The sequence below is a fragment of the Castor canadensis genome, chromosome 1 (assembly GCF_047511655.1).
Source record: "Castor canadensis chromosome 1, mCasCan1.hap1v2, whole genome shotgun sequence".
Lineage (NCBI taxonomy): Eukaryota > Metazoa > Chordata > Mammalia > Rodentia > Castoridae > Castor > Castor canadensis.
The window spans coordinates 2389236-2413508 of record NC_133386.1 but is presented as its reverse complement, the minus strand read 5'-3'; the positions used below and the strand labels follow the sequence as shown (position 1 = coordinate 2413508).

The 24273-nt window shown below is 42.2% G+C and overlaps 1 protein-coding gene across 5 annotated transcripts in view; it reads left to right on the top strand.

The window, feature by feature from the left end:
• The first annotated feature begins 2500 nt into the window (after window positions 1-2500).
• Window positions 2501-24273, top strand: part of Cep43 (centrosomal protein 43) — a 37868-nt gene continuing 16095 nt past the window's right edge. For 3 of the 5 annotated variants that reach the window (XR_012447172.1, XR_012447171.1, XM_020187047.2), the window contains exons 1-8: window positions 2501-2707; window positions 2977-3030; window positions 6986-7040; window positions 7501-7589; window positions 8452-8589; window positions 12449-12529; window positions 15059-15118; window positions 21850-22076. Coding sequence is in view for 3 of the 5 variants with exons in the window: in XM_020187047.2 (XP_020042636.1) it covers window positions 2606-2707; window positions 2977-3030; window positions 6986-7040; window positions 7501-7589; window positions 8452-8589; window positions 12449-12529; window positions 15059-15118; window positions 21850-22076 (806 nt within the window). In the remaining 2 variants the exon portion in view is untranslated. The remainder of the gene's footprint in view (window positions 2708-2976; window positions 3031-6985; window positions 7041-7500; window positions 7590-8451; window positions 8590-12448; window positions 12530-15058; window positions 15119-21849; window positions 22077-24273) is intronic. The other 2 variants (XM_074070469.1, XM_020187049.2) reach the window with 2 other exon arrangements.

Sequence of the window (24273 nt, the reverse complement as noted above, 5' to 3'; positions counted from 1 at the left end):
TGGAAATCATCTCCTTCCTCCAGTGTCATCACACCCCATTCACCCACCCCTCTGCTTCTGGAATGCTCATAAAATCCAAGTGGCTATTGCCGCAGTGGTTGGTTGTTTTTATGTTTTTGTGGTCCTGGGGTTTGATCTCAGGGCCTCTCGATTGTTAGGCAGGTACTGTGTCACTTAAGCCATGCTCCAAGTCCTTTTTGCTTTAGCTATTTTTGCAGATGGAGAGAGTGTCTGTGTTTTAGACTGTGATTCTACATCACCAAGCCTGGCTTGTTTTTTTCCCAGTACTGGGGTTTGAACTCCAGGCCTTCACCTTGAGCTGCTTTGCCAGCACTTTTTTTTGTGTTGGGTTTTTTTGAGATAGGTTCTTGTCTATTTGCCTGGGCTGCCTTCGAACCTTGATCCTCCTGATCTCTGCCTCCTGAGTAGCTACGATAACAGGCGTGAACACCGGTGCCCGGTGCCTGACTTGTTTTGTTAAGCCTCCCTAACTTCTTTGCCTGGGCTGGCTTCAAATCACTCTGCCTCCCAATATAGCTGGATTACAGTTGTGAACCGCCACACACACCGAGCTCGCGCTGCTTTTTAAATTATATTTACCATACCATGTCACACCTTCAGGATGGGATCAAGCCCTTCCACATCTACTCAGAGCCTCTCTTCAGCCAGTCCACACTCCTTGCCACTCCCTGTGCAGAGCAGATTGCCTTAGGCCTTGACCCTGGACTGTGTGTGCTTGGTCCTCTCTGTCTGGGAGGCCTTTTCTTCCTCATTCGCCAGGAAGCCTTTAGGAAGTGATCTGGCCTAGGTAGCTCAGGCTGGCTGGCTTAAACAACGGACACTTATTTCCTCAAACTTTTAAAGACAGGAGTTTAAGACTATTTGCCAGATACTTCCATTCCTTTTGTGACTTACAGACAGCAGCCTCTCACTGTGTCCTATGAGGACAGAGAGTTGTGGTCTCTTCCTCTTGTTATTAGGACACCAGGCCTATTGGATTGTGACCTCACTCATCCTTTATTACCCCTCTACTGGGCCCCATCTTCAAATGCAGTCACCCGGGAGGTTGCAGCTTCAACACATGAACTGGGGGTACACTGAGTCCATAACAACACCCTTATCCCTTCTTGGCCATCTAGCTTCTCCTTTCCCTACCTCCCTAGACCCTCATTCTGAGTCTTCACAGTGCTACTAGAGTTTCTTGTCTTGTGAGATCCTTGCACTATCAGCCACCTGGCTATAGGAAGTCGGTCTTGTCTGTCTCTTCACTACTTAACTTAGGGCGTAGAACACAGTGGGGCTTCAATTTAAAGTCTTGACTAAATGGGTTTCACAGAGCCTTCTGGACATCCAAACCGAGATATTCAGCTGATGCTTCAAGCCCTCCATATTCCCCAAGCTAAGGTGTTATTTGCATCTGACCAGCGCATGGTGCATCCTCCTGCCAGTGATTCAACCTTGTTCAAACTGCCTTGTTTCTGCCCTGCCTAAAGCACTCCTCTCCTTCATTTTCCCTGAACATCACAGGCCTCCTCCTAGGTTTTCCAGACCTACCGGCCTCATTTTCTCTCATGTGCCTGAATTCTAATCCTATTAGACCCTATGGCTGCCAGCATGGCAGTACTTTCCATCCGGTCCTTGCCCTCTTTGACTCGACCCTTGTCTCACAACACCCGGACTGAACCATTCTCCTCCTGGCCAATCTCAAACACTAACTAATGAATCCTTTTTCTAAGACAGAAATGAACAAACTGAAACTCAGGTTCTCCTATTCTGTCACACAACAAGCAGCAGAGAGGAGGTGATGACATTCTGCATTCTACTTGCATCTCGGATCGTAATCTTCAGGCCACCTGCTTTAGGCAACTAAGCCCCATTTCAGCTCCACGTGTGAGAACTGGCGATGAGGCTCCAGAGTCACTGTGCTCCGACAAGTTTCCTATCCACGCTGCAGTGTGGAATTCCCTCTCTCTCCCGGACTGTTCTGGCAAGAGGACCCAAACACCCCCAAGAAGCAAACCACCACAATCACGGCACACCGGACCTTTGTACCCTGTAGGCAGCCACGCTGGCTCCGTCCCATGAGAGCACTGAGTACACACATAGAGACACACACCCTCCTCCGCGCCCCATGGCGGCGGGCCTCCGACGGTCCCCAAGTGCTCAGCAGGTCTCGCAGGAAGCCCGGGCACCTATCGCTGGACACCGACCGCCCCCTCTTCCCCGCCGCCTTCGGAAGTTCCCAGGCGGGCCGTAGGCTTGGCCTCGGTTGACCATACAATTAAATGCAATTTAACGCGGTCCATAATGTAATTCCGGTAACAACATGCCACAGAAGGATTCGCGAAGAGCCCGCCACGTGGGTGAGACCCCGCCCCCGCGCCAAGCTGGAGGTCCAGGCTCACGGCTCACCCGAAGCCCCGCCCCTCATCTCGAGGCCCCGCCCCCTGCGCACCAGAGGCCCCGCCCCTCACGTCCATCCCCTTAGAGGCCCCGCCCCCGACGTAAGGGGCGGGGTTCCGCCTGCGCGGCCTGCGCGCCCTGCGGCTTCTAAGGCGGCCGTTGGCCGTTCGCGAGGCTTGGGCGGTTGTCTTGGAGAAGCAAGATGGCGGCAACGACGGCCGCGGTGGTGGCCGAGGAGGACACAGAGCTGCGGGACCTGCTGGTGCAGACGCTAGAGAACAGCGGCGTCCTGAACCGCATCAAGGTGCGGCAGGCGGCCGCGCGGGCCCGTGGGCGCCGTGTCGCGGCGGCGGCGGCGGCGGCGCGGGGAGGGGCCACGCGGCGGGCGGGACGCGGCGGGGCCGGGCGGGCCTCGGGGCGCCGCATCCCCGGCGGGGCGCGCGTCCCTCCGTCCGCTCCGCGTGCTCCGCACCCGCCGCCGGCTCGGGGCGTGTGAACGGCGCCCGCCGAGCGCTGCGTGTCGTGAAATTGTCGTGAAACAGCTTTTCTTTTCTTTTCTTTTTTTTTTTTAAGGCCGAACTCAGAGCCGCTGTGTTTTTAGCGCTAGAGGAGCAAGAAAAAGTAGAGGTATGGCATCTCCAGTCTGTACTGTGACCACCTTGTGTTCGTGGACGCCTGTTCTCACGAGTGAAAGAACTGAGCCCAGATGGGGAGATTGACCCGCGAAGGGCTGTGTTACGTTCCTTTGGGGAGGGAGCCCAGGTCACTCCTTGCCCGCGTCTTTCTGCATTTTTTTTGGAGAGGCCACTAAAGGGAACACAGAAGAAATGGTTTGGTAGTCACGGAGTCACTGATCCTACAGCCGTAGGATCGCTCGGCAGCCTTTATAAACTGCTGGGCATGGTGCATTCCTTCAGTTCCCCCGAACTGTCCGATCGCTCAGATAGTGTGAGATCGCAAGTGTTTTAAACGCACCGGAAACTCTTCTTATTGTCGAAAGCTCAGCGACACCCGGGTGTTTAAAAAGTGGATAGTTGAGTTCTTTTTTTCCTCCCTGTGTCCAAGTTCCCCCCACCTGTCCCGCGTACAGGACATCTTGTCCGCAAGAAGCACTTCATAAATCAAGGTCTCAGAGTCCTCCTTTGTGACCAGTCTCCCACGCTTCCAGCTCTGAAGACTTACACAAGTGCTCTTCAGCCTCATCAGGTTCTTCAGTTCGGGCAGGCATGCCCTCAGCGTGGGCGGTGGAGCTTAGAGGATCACTGAATCCAACTTGGGCAAGAAAGTCGGTCAGATCCTGCCAAAAATAGGCCTGGTGTGGTGGTGCTGCTCAGGAGGAGGAGCTTGGAGGGTCCTGGGTTGAGGCCAACTCCAGCAAAAAGGTTAAGTGAGACCCTGTCAGGAAAACAAGGCAGAAGGGGCTGTGGAGGCTTAGCTCAAGCAGGAAGCCCTGAGTTCAAACCCTGGTACTGCCAAAGAAAGAAAAATAGTAGAACAAAGACAAACAAAAATCCTTTAGTTCTTTGCCCTTTCTTTGTCCAGATAACAGTCTCTTGGCCTTTTGTTCTGGACTAGGCCAGATCCTGTGGTCCCTCAGACACCCCAGTTACCTTGCTTTCCAGTCGTACTTGGTTTGGAAGCAGTCAAATGGTTATTTGATTCAGAAAACTGTGCACTGCTTCTGCATGTGCACTGCTAAAGAAAAAGTCACTTAACCATGTGATTTGGTGATGCTACACGTTGGTGGACACCCACAGCCTCAAGGCCCAGGGCAGGACCTGCGGTTCTACCTTCTACTTGGCAGCTCCCACTTCAGCTGCACTTTAGCCATCTCCCTCATCTGTCTCTCACTGCACACACATACACACACACACACATAGTCTTTTCTGGGCACCAGTAATCTTAGGTACTGGAGAGATGGAGATCAGGTGGATTACTGTTTGAAGCCAGTGCAAGCAAAAAAACAAGACCCTGTCTCAAAAATACCCAACACACAAAAGGGCTGGCGAGGCTTAAGTGATAGAGTGCCTGCCTAGTAAGCATGAGGCCCTGAGTTCAAATTCGAGTACCACCAAAAAAGCCAGAAGCCGTCAGGTCCTAACTTTCTGTCCTATTCCTCTTGCTCCCAGTCTGTTGCTTAGCTCAGGAAAAGCATACCTCTTTCTGCTTCAGTAGAGAAGGCTCTGTCTTGTCTGTAATTACTTTGGGTTTTGTCTTCCACATATATACCTGATCTCTTCAGTTAACTGCTTTCCCTTTGAGCCCTCCCTTTCTGTTGGCTTTTCTCTTGAGCATGAAAACATGTTTAAATCTCTCTTAAGGAGAAAATTCTTTTCTTGTACTCATATTCTAATTGTTTTCCCCACTTTTATTTTTTTCCTCACAGCCAAGTTTTTGTCTCCAGCTTCATATGTACAAGGCATCTCTTAATCTATAAAATTTTAAGTCTGCCACTGATGCACCTGAAACGTTTCTCTTGCTACAGTCAAGAAGACTCCTAATTGAGCATACGCTAGTTCTTAACTGTTTCGGTTGATTGTTGTGGCATTTGACGCTTGTAATTCCTTCTTCCTTTTTGAAAATCTTTCTTGACTTTTGAGACTGTTTTTGTTCTTTTTTTCTTTTGTCTACTCCTTGGTTTATTTAGCATGATCTTTTTTCTGTACACTGCCCTTAGACTGTTGATGCCCTGTCCTGTAGTTCTGTTTTTTTTTTTGAGAGAGGGTCTCTGTAGCCCAGGCTGGCCTCAAACTTGGAATCCTCCTGCCTCAGCCTTCTGAGTGTTGGGGTTAGAGGCATGCATACCCAGCTCTGTAGTTTTTCTTGTGCATTCCTTCCCTGGTGGCCTAACAACACCAGTAATTTCAGCTGTAGATCTTTAGTGCACATCTCTTCCTGAGCTTCAGATCGTGTATTAAGCTGCATAATAGACTGACCTTACTGGGAGGGCCAGGCATGAAATAGGAATTTCCTAGACCTTGCCTTTACACCTGCTCTGCCCTTGACTGGCTGTGCATGGTAGATCTCTGTATGGTGTCTGAGCAAGGTGTCCTGCCTGCTTTGCCTGTGCTCAGGTATTTTCTAGAGTGCTTTGTCAAACCCTTCCTACTCTCCAGTCTTCTCTTTCTGGTGCCCCTCTCCTTCTCAAGCCCTTTCTTTATATTGTTTGTAGACTGACATTTATAATACATCTGTGATCTTGTCCCTCCATTTTCTTCGAATAGTTCAGTTGACTCAGCATCTTAAAATTCCCTAGATTAGCCTACAGGAACCTTTATTATCTTTCCCTTCCTTGTATTTTAACAAGTTAATTGAGGTATAATTGATCTGCATTAAGCTCAGCATATTTAAGATATAAAATTTGATAAACTTTAGCACTCATGGAACTGAAATGATCACCATAGTCAGGACTGTGAACATAACCATGACCCTTAAAAGTCCCCTTGTGTCCTTTTGCTATACTTTCCCATCCCACCCTACCCCAAGTGTCCTCAACATTACGATCCAGGTAAATGGAGCTATAGATTGTATGTGTATGCTTATTTTTTTGGATTTCTCTTCTTTCATTCAGTGTGATGCATTTAACATTCATCCACACTGCCGAGTATATTGTTACTCCACGTAGTCCTGATTTCAGGGGTAATAGATCGGCCCATTAAGTGATTGAATATGACAGTTTGTTCAGTCTGTTACCTGTTGATGTAAGTAATTGTGTTGTTTCTAGTTTTTTTAAATTATTATTGTAAATAAGGCTGCTATGAATGGTCATGTATAGTACTTTGCTTGGATTTATTATTTCTCTTGAGATAATACCTAGGGTAGAATGACTGGCTCATATGCCAGGGATATTTTTTAACTTTTTGAAAAGCTTCCAAACTGCTTTCCAGAGTGGTTGTGCCATTTTGCATTCCACTGGTGGCTACTGGGCCAGTAACTGGTGTGGTCGGCCTAAGGAGTCTCACATGCCATCTTTGTTAGCCTCCCTCTGAGCAGAGTAATCGCTTCTGGATGTGCAGTATGTTTTCCTATATTTATGCATGTCTGTAATTACAGAACTAAGTTTGTCTTATGACCACATAAAACAATCTCATGCACCATGATGAACTGGGAACTGCAACTAATATAAATGTCAGATCTCATCTATTGAAATAATAAAGAGTTGTTTAAATTTAATTTCATCTTGCACACGTATTTGGAGTTGTATGGCTTCAAAAGCAGCTTACTAAGTAATTTATAAAATGCTTAAGGGTGGGGGTGGGATATACCCAAGTGGTAGAGTTTGTACTTGTCTAATGTATAAGGTCTTCAGTTCCATCCTGAGCACTGTAAAAAAATTTAAAAATTGAAAATAAATACAAATCTTCCTATATGGTTTTATTAATTTTGAGAAATTATTAAATAGTATAAATCAAAGTAGGTCTTTTAGTAATCAACAGTTGTGAAATGGATTTCATAAAACCATAATTTTAAAATTGACAATGTACTATCTACATCTTTGCCTCAGAATTAAACTTTAACGTATATTTTCATAGTTGTTTTTGGGATAAGTATGATACTTAATGTGTTTCTTTTTTTTTGACAGAATAAAACTCCTTTAGTCAATGAGAGCCTGAAAAAGTTTTTAAATACGAAAGATGGTAAGAATCTACTTGTTCTTATTTATCTGCCTCTGAATTTTCAAGTCACCATTTGGGAGAAATCAGGAATGTCAAGGTTTTTTAAAATCTGATTATTTACAGATCCTCATTTTAAAATAATATTTTACTGTAGAACATTCAAGTTGCTATTAAATATTTTTGGTCTTAGGAAGTTCTTGATTTATAGTCAACTTTACTATAAAAATCCAATTTTACTATAAAAAGTGAAACACTGAAATCTATTCATGAAATGTTACAATGTCTTACACTTAGTTCCAGACCAATGATCCTAAGAAACAAAAAATGAGGGAGATTGGTTTGTTACTCAAAGAGAAGAAATTTGTAATAGGAAGAGTTTAGAAGCCTCTTTTCCTCTGTTGAATGGGTTTTATTTCACAGTGGTAATCAATTCAAAGTTCTTAAAAGATTTGCTGACACAGCTTTTTCTTGATCTTTACAGGTCGTTTAGTGGCTAGTCTTGTTGCAGAATTTCTTCAATTTTTTAACCTTGACTTTACCTTGGCTGTTTTTCAACCTGAAACTAGCACAGTAAGAATAATAATTTTTTACAATCTATTCCATGAAATGTTTTTTTGTGTGTGTGTTGGGACTGGAATTTGAACTCAGGGATTCATTCATGCTTGCAAAGCCAGGTCTCTACCATTAGAGCCATACCTCCAGTCCATTTTACCCTGGTTATTTTGGAGATGGAATTTCATGAACTTTTTGCCTGGGCTAGCCGCTGGATCTCAGACTCCACAGTGGCTAAGATTATAGGCACGAACCACTGTCGCCCTGCCCCATGAAACCTTTGATACAAATGAGTTAATATTAAGCTGAAAGTTAATAGAATTTGACAACTTATAGTTGTTTTTAGGTAGATTTTTTTTTATTTGATCTTTTTTTTAAAAGCCATCTGAGGTGTCACAGAACAGGCACCGGTATTGCCGCTTCACATAACTTGAAGCTTGCTAATAAAGGAGTGTTACTGTAGAGTTAATTTTGTTAAGATGTTATGCTACAACCTTTTTCTTTTTTGCAGTACTGGGGTTTGAACTCAGGGCCTGTGTGCCCTATTTTTATGATGGGTTTTTTTGAGATAGGGTCTTGCGAAATATTTGCCCAGGCTGGCTTTGAACTGTGATCCTCATCTCTGCCTCCTGAGTAGCCAGGATTACAGGCGTGAGCCACGGGTGCCTGGCAAGCTGCAACTTTTCATAGGGGCTTTGAACATCCTAGTTCTGTTAAAAAAAAAAAAAAGGGTAAAATTTTATAAATAGATAGTTCATTCATTAGAAAGATAGCTTTATTGAATTTAGAGATTTCTTTATGCTCCTAAAATATTTCTTTTAATCTCAGAATATACTTTCACTAGATTTTTTTGTGCACCTAAATCTTATTTCTTTTCTAGTTTCAAGGTCTTGAAGGTCGAGATAATTTAGCCCGAGATTTAGGTATCATTGAAGCAGAAGGTACAGTGGGTGGACCGTTATTATTAGAAGTGATTAGACGCTGTCAGCAGAAAGAGAAAGGGCCCACTGGTGGGGAAGTAAGTATAATCCTATGTTACCTTTTTTCTATTTTCTATTCAAGTTTTGGTTACTTAGGTCAGCCGTGTAGATTAGAACATACATAGTGAATCGGGTTGCATTGGGAAAAGATTCTCCCTTAAAAGTGAAATGCATTGATTATATAAATGTATTTTAATGAAATTCATGGTGTGCTCATTCTGACACTTTCATGTACCTGTTTTGTTTCTGGTCCATGGAGTGTTGGGTTTAGGAATCAGACTATCTGGGCCAAATCATAGCTTCTCACTGACTGGTTGTTGTTGACCTTGGACGTTTTATTTAACCTCTCTGTTGCCTCATTTGTAAAATGAGAATGATAAGGACCTCATGGCTGTTGTGAGGCCCATATGCATGAGTTAGTGTATGTGTAGAGTGTGAGGATATGTCTGTCACCGTTCTAGTATCTGCTTAAGAGTCTGACTTCAGTCACAGAAGTGAACCCGTTAAAAGGTGGTGGATTGGGGCTACCTACTGTTTCCAATTGGAGAATCTCAGAGTGTATTTTTTGTTAGGATTTGTGAAAATCAGTGACGCTTGTCTGAGTATTCATTGTATTTAAGGCATGGTAAATTTATTCTGTAGGTAATACAAGATAAAACGTAGAGAATTCTGTCCTTGAGGTTTGTAAAAGAAGGACATGCTCCCATAAGGAAACTGTCATTTAAGTAATGATTTAAGATTAGAGAGAAAGGTCATACAATATGCGGTTATTTGCAAATATTTATGAATAATTGTTTTAGTTGAAAGGGTAAAGTAGTTGTTTGATGCTAAAGTTTTGCAGAGTTGACTGTTAATGTGAGAGCAGGATGTTGGTGATAGAGGAGGTTTGGGAAGGGGGTTCCAGGAAGGTAAAAAGTGGTTGCAGGAGAGCCTGGCCAGGTCCAGGATGGGAGGGAGTCAGCTGCCAAGTCTCATCTTGAGCACTGTAACTTCATTTGTTCATCTGTTCATCAGTTACTTGACAAATATTTGCTGTGCTAGGTACTAGGGCACAAAAAACTCCCCATAGCCAATAGTCTGCAGTTGTGATAACATCTCTGCTTTGACTCTTTCTTCCCCCTTTCCATGGCCTTGGCCTCTTTTCTCTTGTTACCTGCCCTTTTGTTTTCTTCTCCAGTTGCTCTTTGGTTGTCCTGATTACAGCGGTATTTGTACACATTTTTCTTGTTGATTCTGTCTCCCTTCCTGATTCCCTGTGAACTCTGGAGCCAGGCTGCTGGATTGAGCCCCCAGCTTTGTTGGACCCCATGCTTTAGGTTCTGCCTCTAAAAAGTAAGTTAAAGGAACCAATCTGAGGGAAGCTTTCCAGACAGTGCTTGTCGTGCAGGCTTTGAGGTATAAATATCAGTCATTGTTAGTATTTTTGCTTTTTAGTTTTGTGATGATTCTTTGTCTGTCTTGAAAATACCCAACACAAAAAAGGGGTGTCAGAGTGGCTCAAGTGGTAGAGCAACTGCCTAGCAAGCCTGAGGCTCTGAGTTCAAACCCTAGTACTGCCAAAAAACCAAAACAAAACAAAAAACAAAAGCCACCTTAAGAAGCACATCACTCACTGTGCCTACCAGGTTTTAATGTGACTTTTGGTCAATTTTATTAAATAGTAAAAGCACTTCCTGGCAAGTTTGAAGCTCTGAGTTCAAAAAGAAAAGCACTTTCTGTTTTCTGAGCTCAGTGAACCTTTCTCATCCCATTAGCGTCTTTTTTTTTTTTTTTGGTGCTACTGGAGTTTGAACTCAGACTCAGGGCCTTACACTTGCTAGGCAGACTGTCTATAGTTGAGCCACTCTACCAGCCGTTTTTTGTGATGGGTTTTTTTGAGATACAGTCTTGTGAAATATTTGCCTGGGCTGGCTTTGAACCTTGATCCTCCTTATCTCTGCCTCCCAAATAGCGAGGATGACAGGCATGGGCCACAGATGCTAGGCCCCCATTAACATCTTTATCATCTGTGTCCTCGTTTGTGTTCAGCATCATCATTTCCTCCTCAGGATTTTCATCTCATCAGTCTCTTTACTGGTGCTGGATTATCTTTAAAACTCAGCGCTTCCTGTTTTAAAATTGCAGTGACAATTATGTACTGTCAGCTTGAGTCTCGACTCTGCACCATTCACTTAAGATCCTGCATGATACTCCCTCCACTAGTTTGTCTAACCTTAGGCTTTTGAAGTGTGGAAACTGTAAAGAGTGAGGATTTGGAAATATTCACATAGATTTTACCAGCTGAGCATCCCCAGTCTGAAAATCAGAAATCTGAAACTTTGTTGGAGTTGGGAGTTTTCACAGTGAGGTGTAGAACTGTACTCAACTCAGACTGAACTTATTACTTGAAAGTGGCTGTGCTTTCTTGCCTGTTGTTATTTTCTCATCCTGTTCTCCACCAGGAATGGTTGAGTGTCCCCTTTCCCGGCAGTGAACTTTATCATTCAGGTTTCTCCTTAGCAACTCTTGGTGGTGTTTCCTCTTCTTCCTCTGATACTACTGGCAGTGGATACGTAACTCATTCCCTTACTTTGCCAAGTTATAAGTCTTCGCCTTCTTACTAGATCACAAGTCTGTTGAGACAGGGCTTTCTCTTCAAGTCCCTTGCAAGGCCTAAGACATGGTGATTCTTAACAGATACTTGTTTGCACTCACTGGAAAGTCTTTGAAGACTTTTGTAGAGTTATACCCACCTAGAAGGCATAGTTGTGAAGGTTAAAGAAAACTAGAAAGAAGTGAAACCTGTAAGGAGGCGAATCCAGACACCGGTTAACAACAAGACTAGAGATAAAGGGACAGAGGAAGATTGCCCTTTCAAGAAGAATCCACAAGAGTTGGCGTGTTAGTACTCTGGCAAGGGGCCAAGTGTTAGAAGGCAGTGTGGGAAGAGAAAGCTCAGAGGTGAGATGTGGGTGTCCAGCCTGGGAGAAGATGGTACTCTCTTCAGATGCAGCGAGGCTCAGGGAGAAGAGGCGTCAGAAGATCAGCTCAATTTCTTATTTAAAGCATTATGTTGTTAAAGAATTTCTGTAATGAAATAGCCAATATTTAATATGCATACAGTGTCACAGAACTTGTGGTGAAAGTAGTAGATGAATTCCAGGAAGTGATTTCTATTTAAGAAACATTAAAAAAAAAATCTTTGCATTTACCATGCTTAGAACTCTGTGATGACCGAGTACTGTGCTCAAGTAACTAGTTTGCGTGTAAGTGCTTTGAAAGATGCAAACACTGAAAACCTAAAACCGGGTGTTGTGGCACATATCTGTAATAATTCCAGGACTGGGAAGACTGAGGCAGGAGGATCACAGGTTTGAGACCAGCCTGGACTAAATGGTGAATCTCTGTATCAAACAAACAAGCAAACAACCCAAAGAGGTAGGGAAAACAGAAACAATGTGGTAATATAAAAGGAAGAAAGAACTGTTCTTTGAAGGGGGTCAAGCTTGTTTTTAGGAGAGAGTTGCTATTTGATATTTTTTGTAGACATAAAATGAAATAAGGAAGCAAGCCTAAGAAGGGTAGGAAAAGTAGATGTTTGAGAATCACACATAGTATTAACCCGGAGGGAAGGGAGAAGGATAGGAGGCAGCCATTTTTGGACAGGTAGATGGGCGTGTGGCGGTGTAGCCTTGGAAGCCTGTTGAAGGTGACAGAGTGCAATGCTTTGTAGGTGATTAGAATCTGGGTGTGTTTCTGTAAAATTAGAGCAGCATCTAATAAAAGATACTTATATTATTGAGGAAGAAATAAAAATGCTAACATTGTATAGTTTTTAAATGTTAAAATTCCATTGAGGTATAATTGGTGTATTCATGTTTAGTTTTAAGTGTGTTTCATTTTAAACTGTGATTTCAGGGTGCACTGGATCTGTCTGATATACACTCTCCACCAAAGTCACCAGAAGGAAAAACAAGTTCAAATACAATCCCAAGTAAGGTGAGTGAGCGGCTGATACAGAAGTAATGTCTGGACTGAGACTCCAGAGGGCTCTGCTCTTCTCTCTTTTCTTACATATTCTGTTGTTCTTTTGTAACAAGTGCTCTTTAGTTTCTTGAATGTCCATTTTCCCTTTGATTAAGTAGGTTTTTTTGAAAGTTCTTTGTTTCATTGGTACAATTTTGAATTTTATATATTAGAGAAAAATATGCCCTTAAATATCAGAATTGTAGAGTATTTGGACTCATTTAGACTCATTTAAATATTTTTATCTTCCATTAACAAGAAGGTTTTCTTAGTTCTCAAGAACCCATAGCTCAAGAATATTAGGCTGCAGAATAAATTGTGCTGAATATTATGAATTATTAGATGGATGACACAGACTTCGGAATTGTAAATAATGATGGTTATTTATCTGAGCTAACTCTTTTGGTAGGACTTATAGAAGAATGTATGCACTGTGGTTAATTTGTGTGTGTGTGTGTGTCTGTGTCTGTGTGTGTGTTTATGAGTTGATGATAAGACCTGATTTCAGGAATATCGAATAAAGAAGAGAACAGTTGAGATGAATACTTGAATTTGATATCTGTTTCATAATTGAAGAATGATCAGAAAGAGGGTCTTCAGTGACTGGCTAGAGTACAGCATGAGTGAACTGGTAGTTCTGGTTGATCTTAGTCTTGTAAAAGAAGGGCTTTGGGTCATGTCTTAGTCTGCTCAGGCTGCTGTAATAAAATACCACGGACTGGGTGGCTGATAAACAGCAGGCATTTGTTTCTCACAGTTCTGGAGGTTGGACATCCAAGGTCAGGGTACTGGTATATTTTGTGTCTGGTGAGGGCCAGCCTCCTGGTGCATGGATGGTGCTGCCTTTGTGTGCTTCCATTGTGGAGGGGCAGAGGAGCCTCTGGAGCCTGTTTATGAAGGGTGCATCTCTCGACCTAATCACCTCCCACAGGTCCTACTTCCTAATTCCAGTACTTAGGGGTTGGGATTTCAACACAGTGAATTCTGGGGGGGACACACATGCAGTGCGTCCAGGTCAGGCAGTGTTCTGTGAGTTCTCCTTTGGCTCCTACTCCATAGCAGTAGCGTGGTGCTATTGGAGTACATTCCAAAGGTGAGTCTGTGGGTTCAGGGCAGCGCATTGATTTTAGATGCAAGTTAGATCTTGTTAAATGAAGTGACTGTCCAGAGCTTGGTAATCATATTGCCATATTTCTTTCTATTTAAACATCTAGGCAGAACACTGCTGAATGATGCGGTTGTTATTTATTGCTTGTTCTTTGATGATTTTCTCCTTTTGAAGTTTATAGAGCCAAAGAAATTTTACCCTTCTAGCCAGGGAAGAGATTATTAATCGTTGAAGTGTTGCTTCCCTCTGCAATGTCCAGTTAGCCTATTCTAATAGGGAAGGTCTTTTTCTAAAGTTTTTTTTTTTTTCCCTTGATGCTTGTGGGAGGCTACAACCTGATGACAGAACAACTTATGAATAGATTTTACAAATTCTTTAAAATTTATCACTGATAAAAAGAGCCTGTGGAAGGAAGCCTTGTTTTCTATGAAAATACCTGACATTAGAGATTCAAATTAAGGAATATTCCAAACTACTTTTCAGTACCTGTAGCTTTGAGCTGGTTGGAAGTTTTCATTGCAACACTTACCTTCCAAGTAAGGAAGATCTTCAAGAAAAAGTATTAAAGTCTATTTTACATATTTTTATTCTCTCTGCACAAAGAATTTTTTTAAAAGCTCTTAAGAATTAAGATGAGAAACCTACATATTTTATCTTTTTTTTACCCCCCCCTTTTTTCTTAACCCAAATAGTTTAAGTCAGGTACAATACACTACATTCTCAGAGAAGTGGTGATAATCTCTCAGGCCAGTTTAAAGTATAGTATCTGTCAGGGGCACAAGAAGTGTGAAAACACACTTGCTGTCAGTGCAGATTTAATGTGTGAGGTGGCACCATGAGCAGGGGTTTCAGGGGCCCCTCATTTTGGCCCTTGTGATGCAATTCTCCTGTCGTACTAAAGGGTTTGGATTTGGAATCTCAGTACTGCTTCTGCCTCTTCTAGCCAGCAGCTTCCTCATGGTTCTTCCCCAGCTTTGAGAGCCCCTGGAATGCATGAAGGACTCTGGGAAATTGTCATGAAGGATAGACCCAGCCTAAACTCAGGACCTGGCTTTGTGTGCTGCTGAGGAAGTTCAGGCAAGACTTCACGAAGGCATTCAGGCAGGGCTTGTTAGAATGCTGCCAGATGGAGTGTCTGCAAGGGGTGTTCACACAGAGGCTGACGGTGCTGACCACAGTGTCTGCACCTGTTGAAATAGTTAAATGTGAGTTGAAACACTCTAGGGCTAGAGGTAAGAAAGGCCCCCCAAAAGCAGGCTTTGGAGAGGAACACACTAGTCATTCTTTGCATTTTTGAGAAATTTTCTAATGGAATCTGTTAGTTTGGTAATGAGTTACTTTATTTTTAAAGATTTATACTTTGTGGTAAAATGTCATTTTATTCTCATGCTCAGATACCAAGGTATAAAGGCCAAGGTAAGAAGAAGACAAGCGGGCAGAAGTCTGGTGACAAGGTAACATGCATGAGGGCACAGGACAAAAGCAGCCTGTGCCAAGACAGACCCTCAGATTCCTGGGGGCCTCGTGCTGGGCTTTCAGTTTTCCTTTGACGTAGAGCTGCCATCCATCTGTGATCAGAATCTGAGAAACCAATGCTGACTTAAGGCAAAAAGTCATTTGTCAGTTGAAAATCATACTGTTACGTTCTAACACCACGCTCTCAGCTTTACTTTGAAAATTCATGCTTTGTTGGCAATTGTAAAAAAGTTAAAAATTTTATGTTCCTTTTGAATGGATGCTCATGTCCATATTAACACTATTTTTATCTGAAGAAATAGAATATTGCATTACTTTCTGGACAAGTTCTGACCCATAAATTAAAGGCTACCCTTAGTTTCCTTCTAGACTTTTCATATGCTTCCTGCTGCTGTCCAGACCATTGCACAGGAGACCACAGGCCAATCCTGCACAGTGGTCAGGGCTTTGGCTGCTTTTTTTCCTCCCCTAAAGATCACAAAAACTGACTAAGCTGATAGACTCGCTGCTTAGGAAGCTTAACTGTTACTATTAGAGGTCTTAGAGACATTATCTGTAGAGTTTTACGTCTGTTTAAAATAAGATAAGATGATTGTCTTTAGTTCTTGTAGATCCTTTAGTCCCACGTTGAATCCTGATTTATGAATAGATTTTTGTCCATGAAATTGAAAATTCCCAAATAAAAGCTTTTTAAAAAATTCTATTTGCTGTGTTAATTGACTGTAGTTCAGTGGTTCCCAAGGTAAATTCTATTATTGTACTCTCTCTTGTGGCCACTGTTCTCTATGCATTACTTGAAGAGACAGTGTCATGTTATCCAGTAAGGGTTTTCAGAACCTTTGCATAGTGTGAGTCATTATGCTAGTGTTGTAATCAAGATACACTTAACACAGTCCTCACGGGAGGAGTGCATAGGTTAACTGGAGAGGTGAGGTGTTTAAGAAGGATAACTAAGATAAAACAGTGGTTTTTTAGATCTTAAAAGTTTTTTTGAAAGTTAGAAGTATATTTTGTAGTATTAAGTTTTATAATCTTACCGGTTCATAGGTCTTAAAGAAGTTAAAACATTTTGAGTACACTGATATGTAAACCAAAGCATGTTAAGACATGATTTCCATTGTGTGTGATGGAACACAGCTGGGATGGGCCCACACTTTGGCCTTCACTGTACACTGGACAGAGCCTTACAGGCCTGTGGTTTGAGGGGGGATTGAGGAATCTGAACTGGCCCTTACCTTGGAGTTTAGGCTGTCCTAAGCCTAAACTCCTGAGCCCAGGAGACTTTCAGTCACGTTGAAACCCCATTCTATACCATTTTTCTACGTCCCGATCTTGTTTGTGAATTCCCTTCCTTAGTGAGAATCTGTATTGTACCCAGCATTGCCTGTGTCCAGCCTTCAATAAATAAGCCCTTAGCTATTCTTCCCTCTGCCTTTCTGCTTTGCCCTGTGCATGCAGTAGGTTCCCATGTCCCTAACATTCTTAACAGCTTAATCCAGATACCGACTTGCATATGGTGGTTGAGATTGTGCCCACCAAGACTCCAGGGAAAGCCAATCCCACATAAGGTGAGTGGCATTTCCCAACTTGTGTGCAGTTGTAGGCTTCCTGCCCATGTGTCCTTGCAGACATGAAGTGCACGTGCATCGCAGGGGTGTGCGGTGTAGGAGGCTTGAGCAGAAGCGGGGTGGCCCAGGGAGCTTCTGGCCTTGGAGCTCTAGAGCCCTGAGCCAGGTATGTGGACTTGTCTTCCTGTTTATTTTGAATATAGGAAGGACGACACATGTTGATGGTTCATCCAGAGAACTGGGGAAGTTCTTCAGGGAACCTGTGTTCATACTATTCATATATTCATTCATATATATGTATATAAGATTATTATTATTTTTTTTTTTTTGGCAGTGCTGGGGTTTGAACTCAGGTGTTGTACCACATGAGCCATGTCACCAGCCCATATAAGCTGATTTGTAAGGTGTTTGAACTAATTAACTTGAGTAAAATTAAAAGGTCTTGCTTTTGTTGTTCAGAGACAGTGAAGAATAGAAGATGATTTTGGAATGCAGGGGGAGTAAATATTAAAGGGGAGGCATTTGTTTAATAAGTTAGATTTGGAAATATGCATTAATGCTTCCAGAGTGTCACTTGTGGCAATGTATTTCATTGTATCCCATTTTATTTCACCAAACATTGTCCTAACTGTCTGGAGCAAAAAAAACCAAAACAACAACAACAAAAACAAGTGCTTTTATATCCCAGCACCTAGGAGGCTGAGGTAGGAGGAGGATCTTGTGTTCCAAGCCAGCCTGGACTACTATGATCCCCACCTCTGGGGATCTGGACTTGACCTCTTCTCACTGCTTGTGAGCTAAACCCAGGAGGTGCTGGTGGATGGGGCAGGAGATCAAGGATGCACGTGTGGGACAGTTGTGCAGAGCACCATCCTCAAGGCTTGTTGCAGAGCCAGCAGAAGACCATAGTTGTGTTGAGCATACACAGGACTTAGGTTGTCTATTGGTAGTAGGGAGAGGGTTTCTGTAGAGACGCTGAGCTTTTGAAAGACTTTTAAATGTTTTGGGGTTGTAGAATTTTAAAGTACTTGTTTTTCTAGGTGAGCAAATTAAACTTTTAAAATACGTATGTGTGTTAGAACTGTAGTAAAATTCAGGACTTTGGTAAATCAGTCATGGATCAGAATCTGTCTTTGGCAGCCTTTGAGAGGGCAGTGGAGGCATATATGGGGAAAAGAATTAATACTGCATGGCGTTTTTGAGTATTTTTGCAGTTTCTGCTTTGTTTCCTTGACCTCGTTTCTCCTGTTATGAGCAGTGCAGATTAAGCTTTTAGTTTGGGAAAACAAAATTCTTTTCTTCCTCTTTTCCCTTCCTCCTCTCCCTTTCCCTTTCCTTTCTTGTGGTGCGAAGGACTGGGGGCCTTGTACATGCTAGGAATCAAATCCCCAGCCCATTTTCATTTGTTTGTTCGTTCATTCCTTCATTCATTCATTCAGGCAGTACTAGAGTCTGAACTCATGGCTTTGTGCTTAGTAGGCAAGTGCTCTACCATTTAAGCCACTCTTCTAGGCCACCATTTTCCAGGTTCTTAAAGACATCCTAGTGATAGTTCAATTTTTGGCTACTGAACAATGAGTAGTTTTTCACTGTGAAACTGCTTTCTAATGCTTGTTTTCTGTTCATCTGAAAATGATTGAACTCTCAACTACATAAGTGTTTTATTGGAAAATTAAGTGTATACTAAAACTTTTTTTTACATTTTTACTGTAATTTACCTTAAAGCTTACTAATCTTGACTTCCATCCAAGGGAGTTTGATGACTGTTCAGTGCTGTGCGGTAGGTCCCTATTTTTATAAAAACATGGAAATGAAGAAATTCTTTATTATAAATTGCTGTTCATTTCCTAGCACTGCCACAGAGTACAGTGGGAGGCCCAAAACAACAGAAGTGTCTTGTTTCACAGTCTGGAAGCTTGAGAGTTGGAAATCAAGTTGTCAGTAGGGCCTTGTTCCTCTCCTGGCTTCTTGTGGTGGCTGGCAAGCTGAGGTGATGTTTGGCCTGTAGATGGATCTCTGATCTCTGTCTCCATCATTACATTGTCCTGTGTCTCTTGTCATACACCCTGCTCCCGCATGGCCTCATCTTAAATCCACAAATCTGCAATTACACTGTTTCCAAGCAGTCGTAGTTTAAAATACTAGGAATTAGAACTTCAGTGTATCTGCTGGTGGGGTGCGGTGTGGTTCAATCCATAATAGCTTCTAAGGCATTAAATCATAAATACTTAACCTTAAATCATAAATACTTAACCTTAGCTATTTAGCTTCACCTTGAATCTTTAGTTTATTCAAATCCAGGTACTAGAAAACCCAAGCAGTTAGTTTATGTATGTAACATAAAGGGTTGTGTAAGATGTGATAAAGGTTTTAAAAGTGGATTTTAGGTTGTACATATGTATAGATTTGCTCCATTGAAATTGCTTTAAAAATGTTACAGTCCTTTTGTTTTAATCTTTGGGGTATTTGTTTTGATGACAAATCATTCTCCTCTAAGTGAATTTTTCTAATAGCAAAAGTTACTTGGAATTAAGTTTAGTGAACTCACTAACATCCCATCGGTTGGGCCAGTGAGATACTTCATAATTCCAACACTTAAGAAGCTGAGGCAGGAGGATCTCTAGGTCAAGACTAGCCTATGCTAAATAGCAATACCCTGAATACCCTGTCTGTAAATAAATTAAATAAATAAATAAATAAAAAGCCATAGTGACAGAAGTGCTGACATGTTCCAGCATAGTTCAGAGACTGATTTTGAGGTCGTTTCAGAGAAGACTGGTTTACTCAGAGATGAGCAGAAGTTTCATCATCCCTTAAAAAAGTACATGCTGCTATGATAGTCCTTCTCCATGAGACTTGTCTTCGTGAAGCTGCTCCTCTGTCCATGGCAGGGTCATTACTAAGCCATCATTGGTCTGTATTAGTTACAAGGCTTGCATATTGGGGAACTCACTCTGTGAACATACATCCTGCTGATGGTGTGAATTCAGGGGAGAAGGGCTTCCTTGGAACCTGGTTTCTTGTGACATCACTGTACTTTTACATTTCAGTTTGCTTCTACCAGTTCCCCTTTTGAACTTTCTCAGGAGTGTTTGAAGGGAGAGAATCGTGTCTCAGTCACTAGTTGTGAGTGTGTTTAAATATCAAAAGACTTCAGTGTATTTATTTGTAATGCCTTTCAAAAGATATAAATCAAAATTCAAACATCTGTAAATCAGAAATTACAGAACATACGGAATACATAAGTGCATGAGACTTTTCTGTATTTGATAATACCAAAAAAACTTAAAGAAAGTTGCTGGGATTTTTTTTTTTTTTTAAGTTTCTGCCTCTTCATTTATAAAAGGATAATTTGGTATTTATTTTTCCAGGCTTTTTTATGATTATTAATTTATTCTTATTAATAACTCATAAAATAGATAGCTTTATACAGGCCCCTAAAATGTGTATAGCATTTCTCTTACCTCTGGCAACTAATCAAGGCCTCTAACGCTTACTGTAAAAGTGTAGCTGCACATGCTAGGGTGGGCCTGACGCGTGCTGTCTGCACAGAAGAAAAGCTCAAGGAGTCCCTTGAGCATTCTGTTCACTGTCACTAATCATATGTTTACCCCCGGGTTTCACTGGTCACTGCATTCAGTCTTGCCTTCTATCCTGTTGCCTTGTTATAATTTCATTGTAAAAATACGAACCCAGTGTAATTCTTGAGGGAACTCATGACTAGGGAAGTTAGTTTGAGATTCCATGGTTAATAGTCTAGTGCAGGCTGCATTCTGGAGTCCTCATTTCTGGAAGATTACAAGGGTCTTGCATAATACTGCACTGTGTACTCATCTAATGCAATTTCATATAATCCAGCCTAAATACATAGTGTAAGTGTTAAAAAGATAATCTGTGGAGGCAGGCTTTGACTCTGTTGTTCGCTACTTACTACCTGCTGACCTTGCCAAGTGATATAAAGGCCTCTGTGTTTCTTTTTCATATCTGCAGAAATAGCAGGCTTTATGCCCACAGTGTGGGCTTGTTTTGAAAGTTGAGCCATCACTTGGGAAGCATGGGAATGCTCTCCATAACTGTTAGTTGCTGATGATATCAACAGCAATATTTTTTTTTTGTCTTCTTTTTTTTTTGTTGTTGTTGTCCTGGGGCTTGAAATCAGGGCCTACACTTTGAGTCACTCCACAAGCCCATTTTTGTGATGGGTTTTCTCGAGATAGGGTCTTGAGAACTATTTGCCCAGGCTGGCTTTGAGCCTCCATCCTCCTGATCTCTGCCTCCTGAGTAGCTAGGATTACAGGCATGAGCCACTGGTGCCCAGCCCTTGCTTGTTGTGATACAGACATGTGTATGGACAAAAAAAAAAAAAATCTGACCACAGATAGAATAAAATTAAGCTGTGGTTGTTAGGACTAACTATAAACAGGAAGATACAGTATGGTATTATTCACCTCACTGTATTTGTAGGGCAGAGGTAGGAATGTTGGGAGTTTTTTTTTTTTATCCTGATGTAAGATATGTAGAGAACTGTTTATACTTGTCTTGACATGCAGGTTAGTGTATTTCTCTGGAGTCTGAATTAAGATAATTGCTGTAACTAGCCATCTTCATGTTGGAAATGTGATTATTCGATGTGTCCTTCACCTTGGTGTCTCCGTGTTTGGCACTTGAGTGAAGAACTGCTCTCTTTTCTGATGAATACTTTTAATTGAACTTGGTTCATTTATGTGACACGATCTTCCTTTTAACCTTAATGCCCTCTCCGTTTTGCAAGTTGAAAATTATGGATTTAAGATATTTTATGAAACAGTGACACGCATATAAGAGGAAATGGAAAAGTTGTTTATAAATGAGAAAGTTGTTTATACATGGGATAGGCATAGTAAAGATACTTCCAGTCTAAATGGAATGGTGTAAACATCTTTAGTATTTACTCTTCAACATTTGGCCATGTTAGGAAGTCTGGGGATGAAGTGATAAATCATGGATTGCAGTGGCATTCATGCTGTTCCAAGGCCACATATGCTGACACACACATGTACACACATGTGCACACACATGCACACACTTGCCTGTGTTCACTTCTTTATTATTTAAAATATCTTAGGTTTCTCATCAAGACTCTTTCTCTCTCCCTCTTGTAGAAGGCCAGCAGTGAGGCCAGTCAGAGTGACACAAGTATCTCCTTATCAGAACAGAAGAGCAAGAGCAGTCTGCACTCATTGACCCATGAAACAAAAGTTGGATCTTTCTTAAGCAGTGCCACTTTAGACGTCAAAGACAAAGCTGGCCTTTGTCCAGATGAAGATGATATGGAAGGAGATTCTTTCTTTGATGATCCAATTCCTAAACCAGAAAAAACTTATGGTTGGTGAGTAGCCTGCTTCTGAGTTATCCCACTAGAAATTTAAAAAATAGAACTTCTAAATGTTTGCATTTCTGTTTAAAAATAATGATCTAATAGTGTTGTAATTATTGAATCCATAGTCCGATTTTGTCATTAAAGCTTGTTACATTGTAAAATCATTCCAGTTTTTTTTTTTTTTTTAAAAGAGAAATCAGGTATGTCTTACTTTACTGGGTAAGTCTGTACTGAGTGCCTGGATGTGACAGGAACCATTTTAAGGACAGGATGCAGCATTGATGGCAGAGGCAACTCCTGCCCTCAGGAAGTTCACCTTCTGATGGAGTCAGGCAGTCAGTAAGAGTCCCACCACAGTATGTCAGACGATGGGGAGCAGCAGCTTGTCAGAGAAGGCCTTACTTGAGGTGCTCACTCGGAGATGCCTTTCAGGCTGTGTGGAGAGCTACAGTAGGCAGGAGTAAGCCATACAGAGGAATAAACCACACAGAATTTGGGTTCACAGAGCTCTTGGGAGAGGAAAGAGTAAATGCAAAGATGTCCAGTAGGCCAGAAGACTGCAAAGAAGAGAGTGCGGTCATGGCAGAGAGAGTGAGAGGGCTTGTATGAATTGGAACCAAAGACAAGAGACTGAACTGACCATCAGAGTCTGACTTCCATCTGAGTGATGCCAGATATCCTGGGAATCTTGGTCCAGCATACAGTATGATATGACAGGCTCCTTATTTGTTGAGCAGGGTAGACCGAAGGTTTCCAGGTAGGAGACTGTTAGGATTATTCAGGGAAGAGATGATGGAGAAAATGATGAGAAATACGTGGGTTTTGGAAATATTTTAAGGATAGATCCAAAAGGGTTTGTTAAGTGGCAGAGAACCAAGTAAAATCTAGGGGACTTTGGTTATTTACTTGTAAATAACCAAAAGATTGAAGAGCCATTGGCTGAGATGAAAAGTGGAAAGAGCTGGGTCAGATGGCACAGATGGGTGGAGTGATGTGTTGCAATTGAGAAGATTATTGGTGGGCTGTGCAGTAGACTATTGGATCTGTGAGTCTGGGGGAGAAGGCAGTGGTCTTCACTGGATCTATCCATGAGGGAGTCATTAATTTGTAGGTAATGTTAAAGCCAGGAGACTGGAGGAGATCACCAAGAAAGTGGGCTCTGCAGCACCTTGAGGTCAGGGGGTGAGCAGGAAGCACAGAGGAGATGGAGAGAGAACTGGACACGGGGGTGTCCTTGTAGAGGAGGCAGGAGGGACAGCTGCATTACATCTGCTGAAAGTCAGCCACTGGAGTTAGCCACACAGAGGTCAGTGAAGACTTTGGCAGGCTGTTTTGCTGTAATGGAGTCGTGCCCATTAAAGGACTCTTGGACTCAAGAAGGAATGGCAGGAAAGGATTGTGAATGACAAATAATTTTTGATGAGTTGTAGAAGGGTGCACAGGATTGAGGTGGTGGCCAGAGGGGCAGGATATAGCTTAAGAAGCCTGGTAAAGTGGGAGAAATCGCAGCATGTGTGAATGAAGACTAGAGGATATACCTTTAAAGATGGGAGAATGAATGATGTAAGGGAACAAGGGGAGATTCCTGGAGTGCTGTCCAGTAGTGGGATCCAGTGCCCAGGGGAGTTGTTCTTGCTCAAAGAGTGGAGAGCATAAATCCCCATGTACACAGGGGTAATCTGATGTTCTTATTCACCTAAGTTACCAGCTAAGTGCAGACAGAGGAGGCGATGAAGAAGAACGTGAAACCTGTACAATGAAGTAAGGAGAGAATGAACTGTGGAAGTGTGGGGTTTCAGGGAAGTGGTAAACATGTTAGTGCTTACCCTCGAAGAGGATTGTGACTCTTGACATCTGAGGGGTAGTGCTTGTTTGCTAGCTGACTCCTGTACTGTTCCTTGGCTGAGTTTCTGGGTGATGGACAAGGGCTTCTGAAAGAAATTATGTGTACTGAAGGTGTTGAAGCCTGCAAGAAAGCAAGCAGTTCTAAAAAAGAAAAGGTGAGCTGAGTTGTTAACTGACAGACGTATGTATTTGTGACTGATCTGCAGGTATACTTTATGATTTTGAATCTTCGAAACCTGTGTTCTTTATTTCTAGCTACTATGTGCAATATAAAATATTTTTAAGTTGCTTTTACCATAATGGCAGAAGAAAAATGTTCAGTAGCAGAATTTGAGATTACCATTTAATAACTTGCTTACTT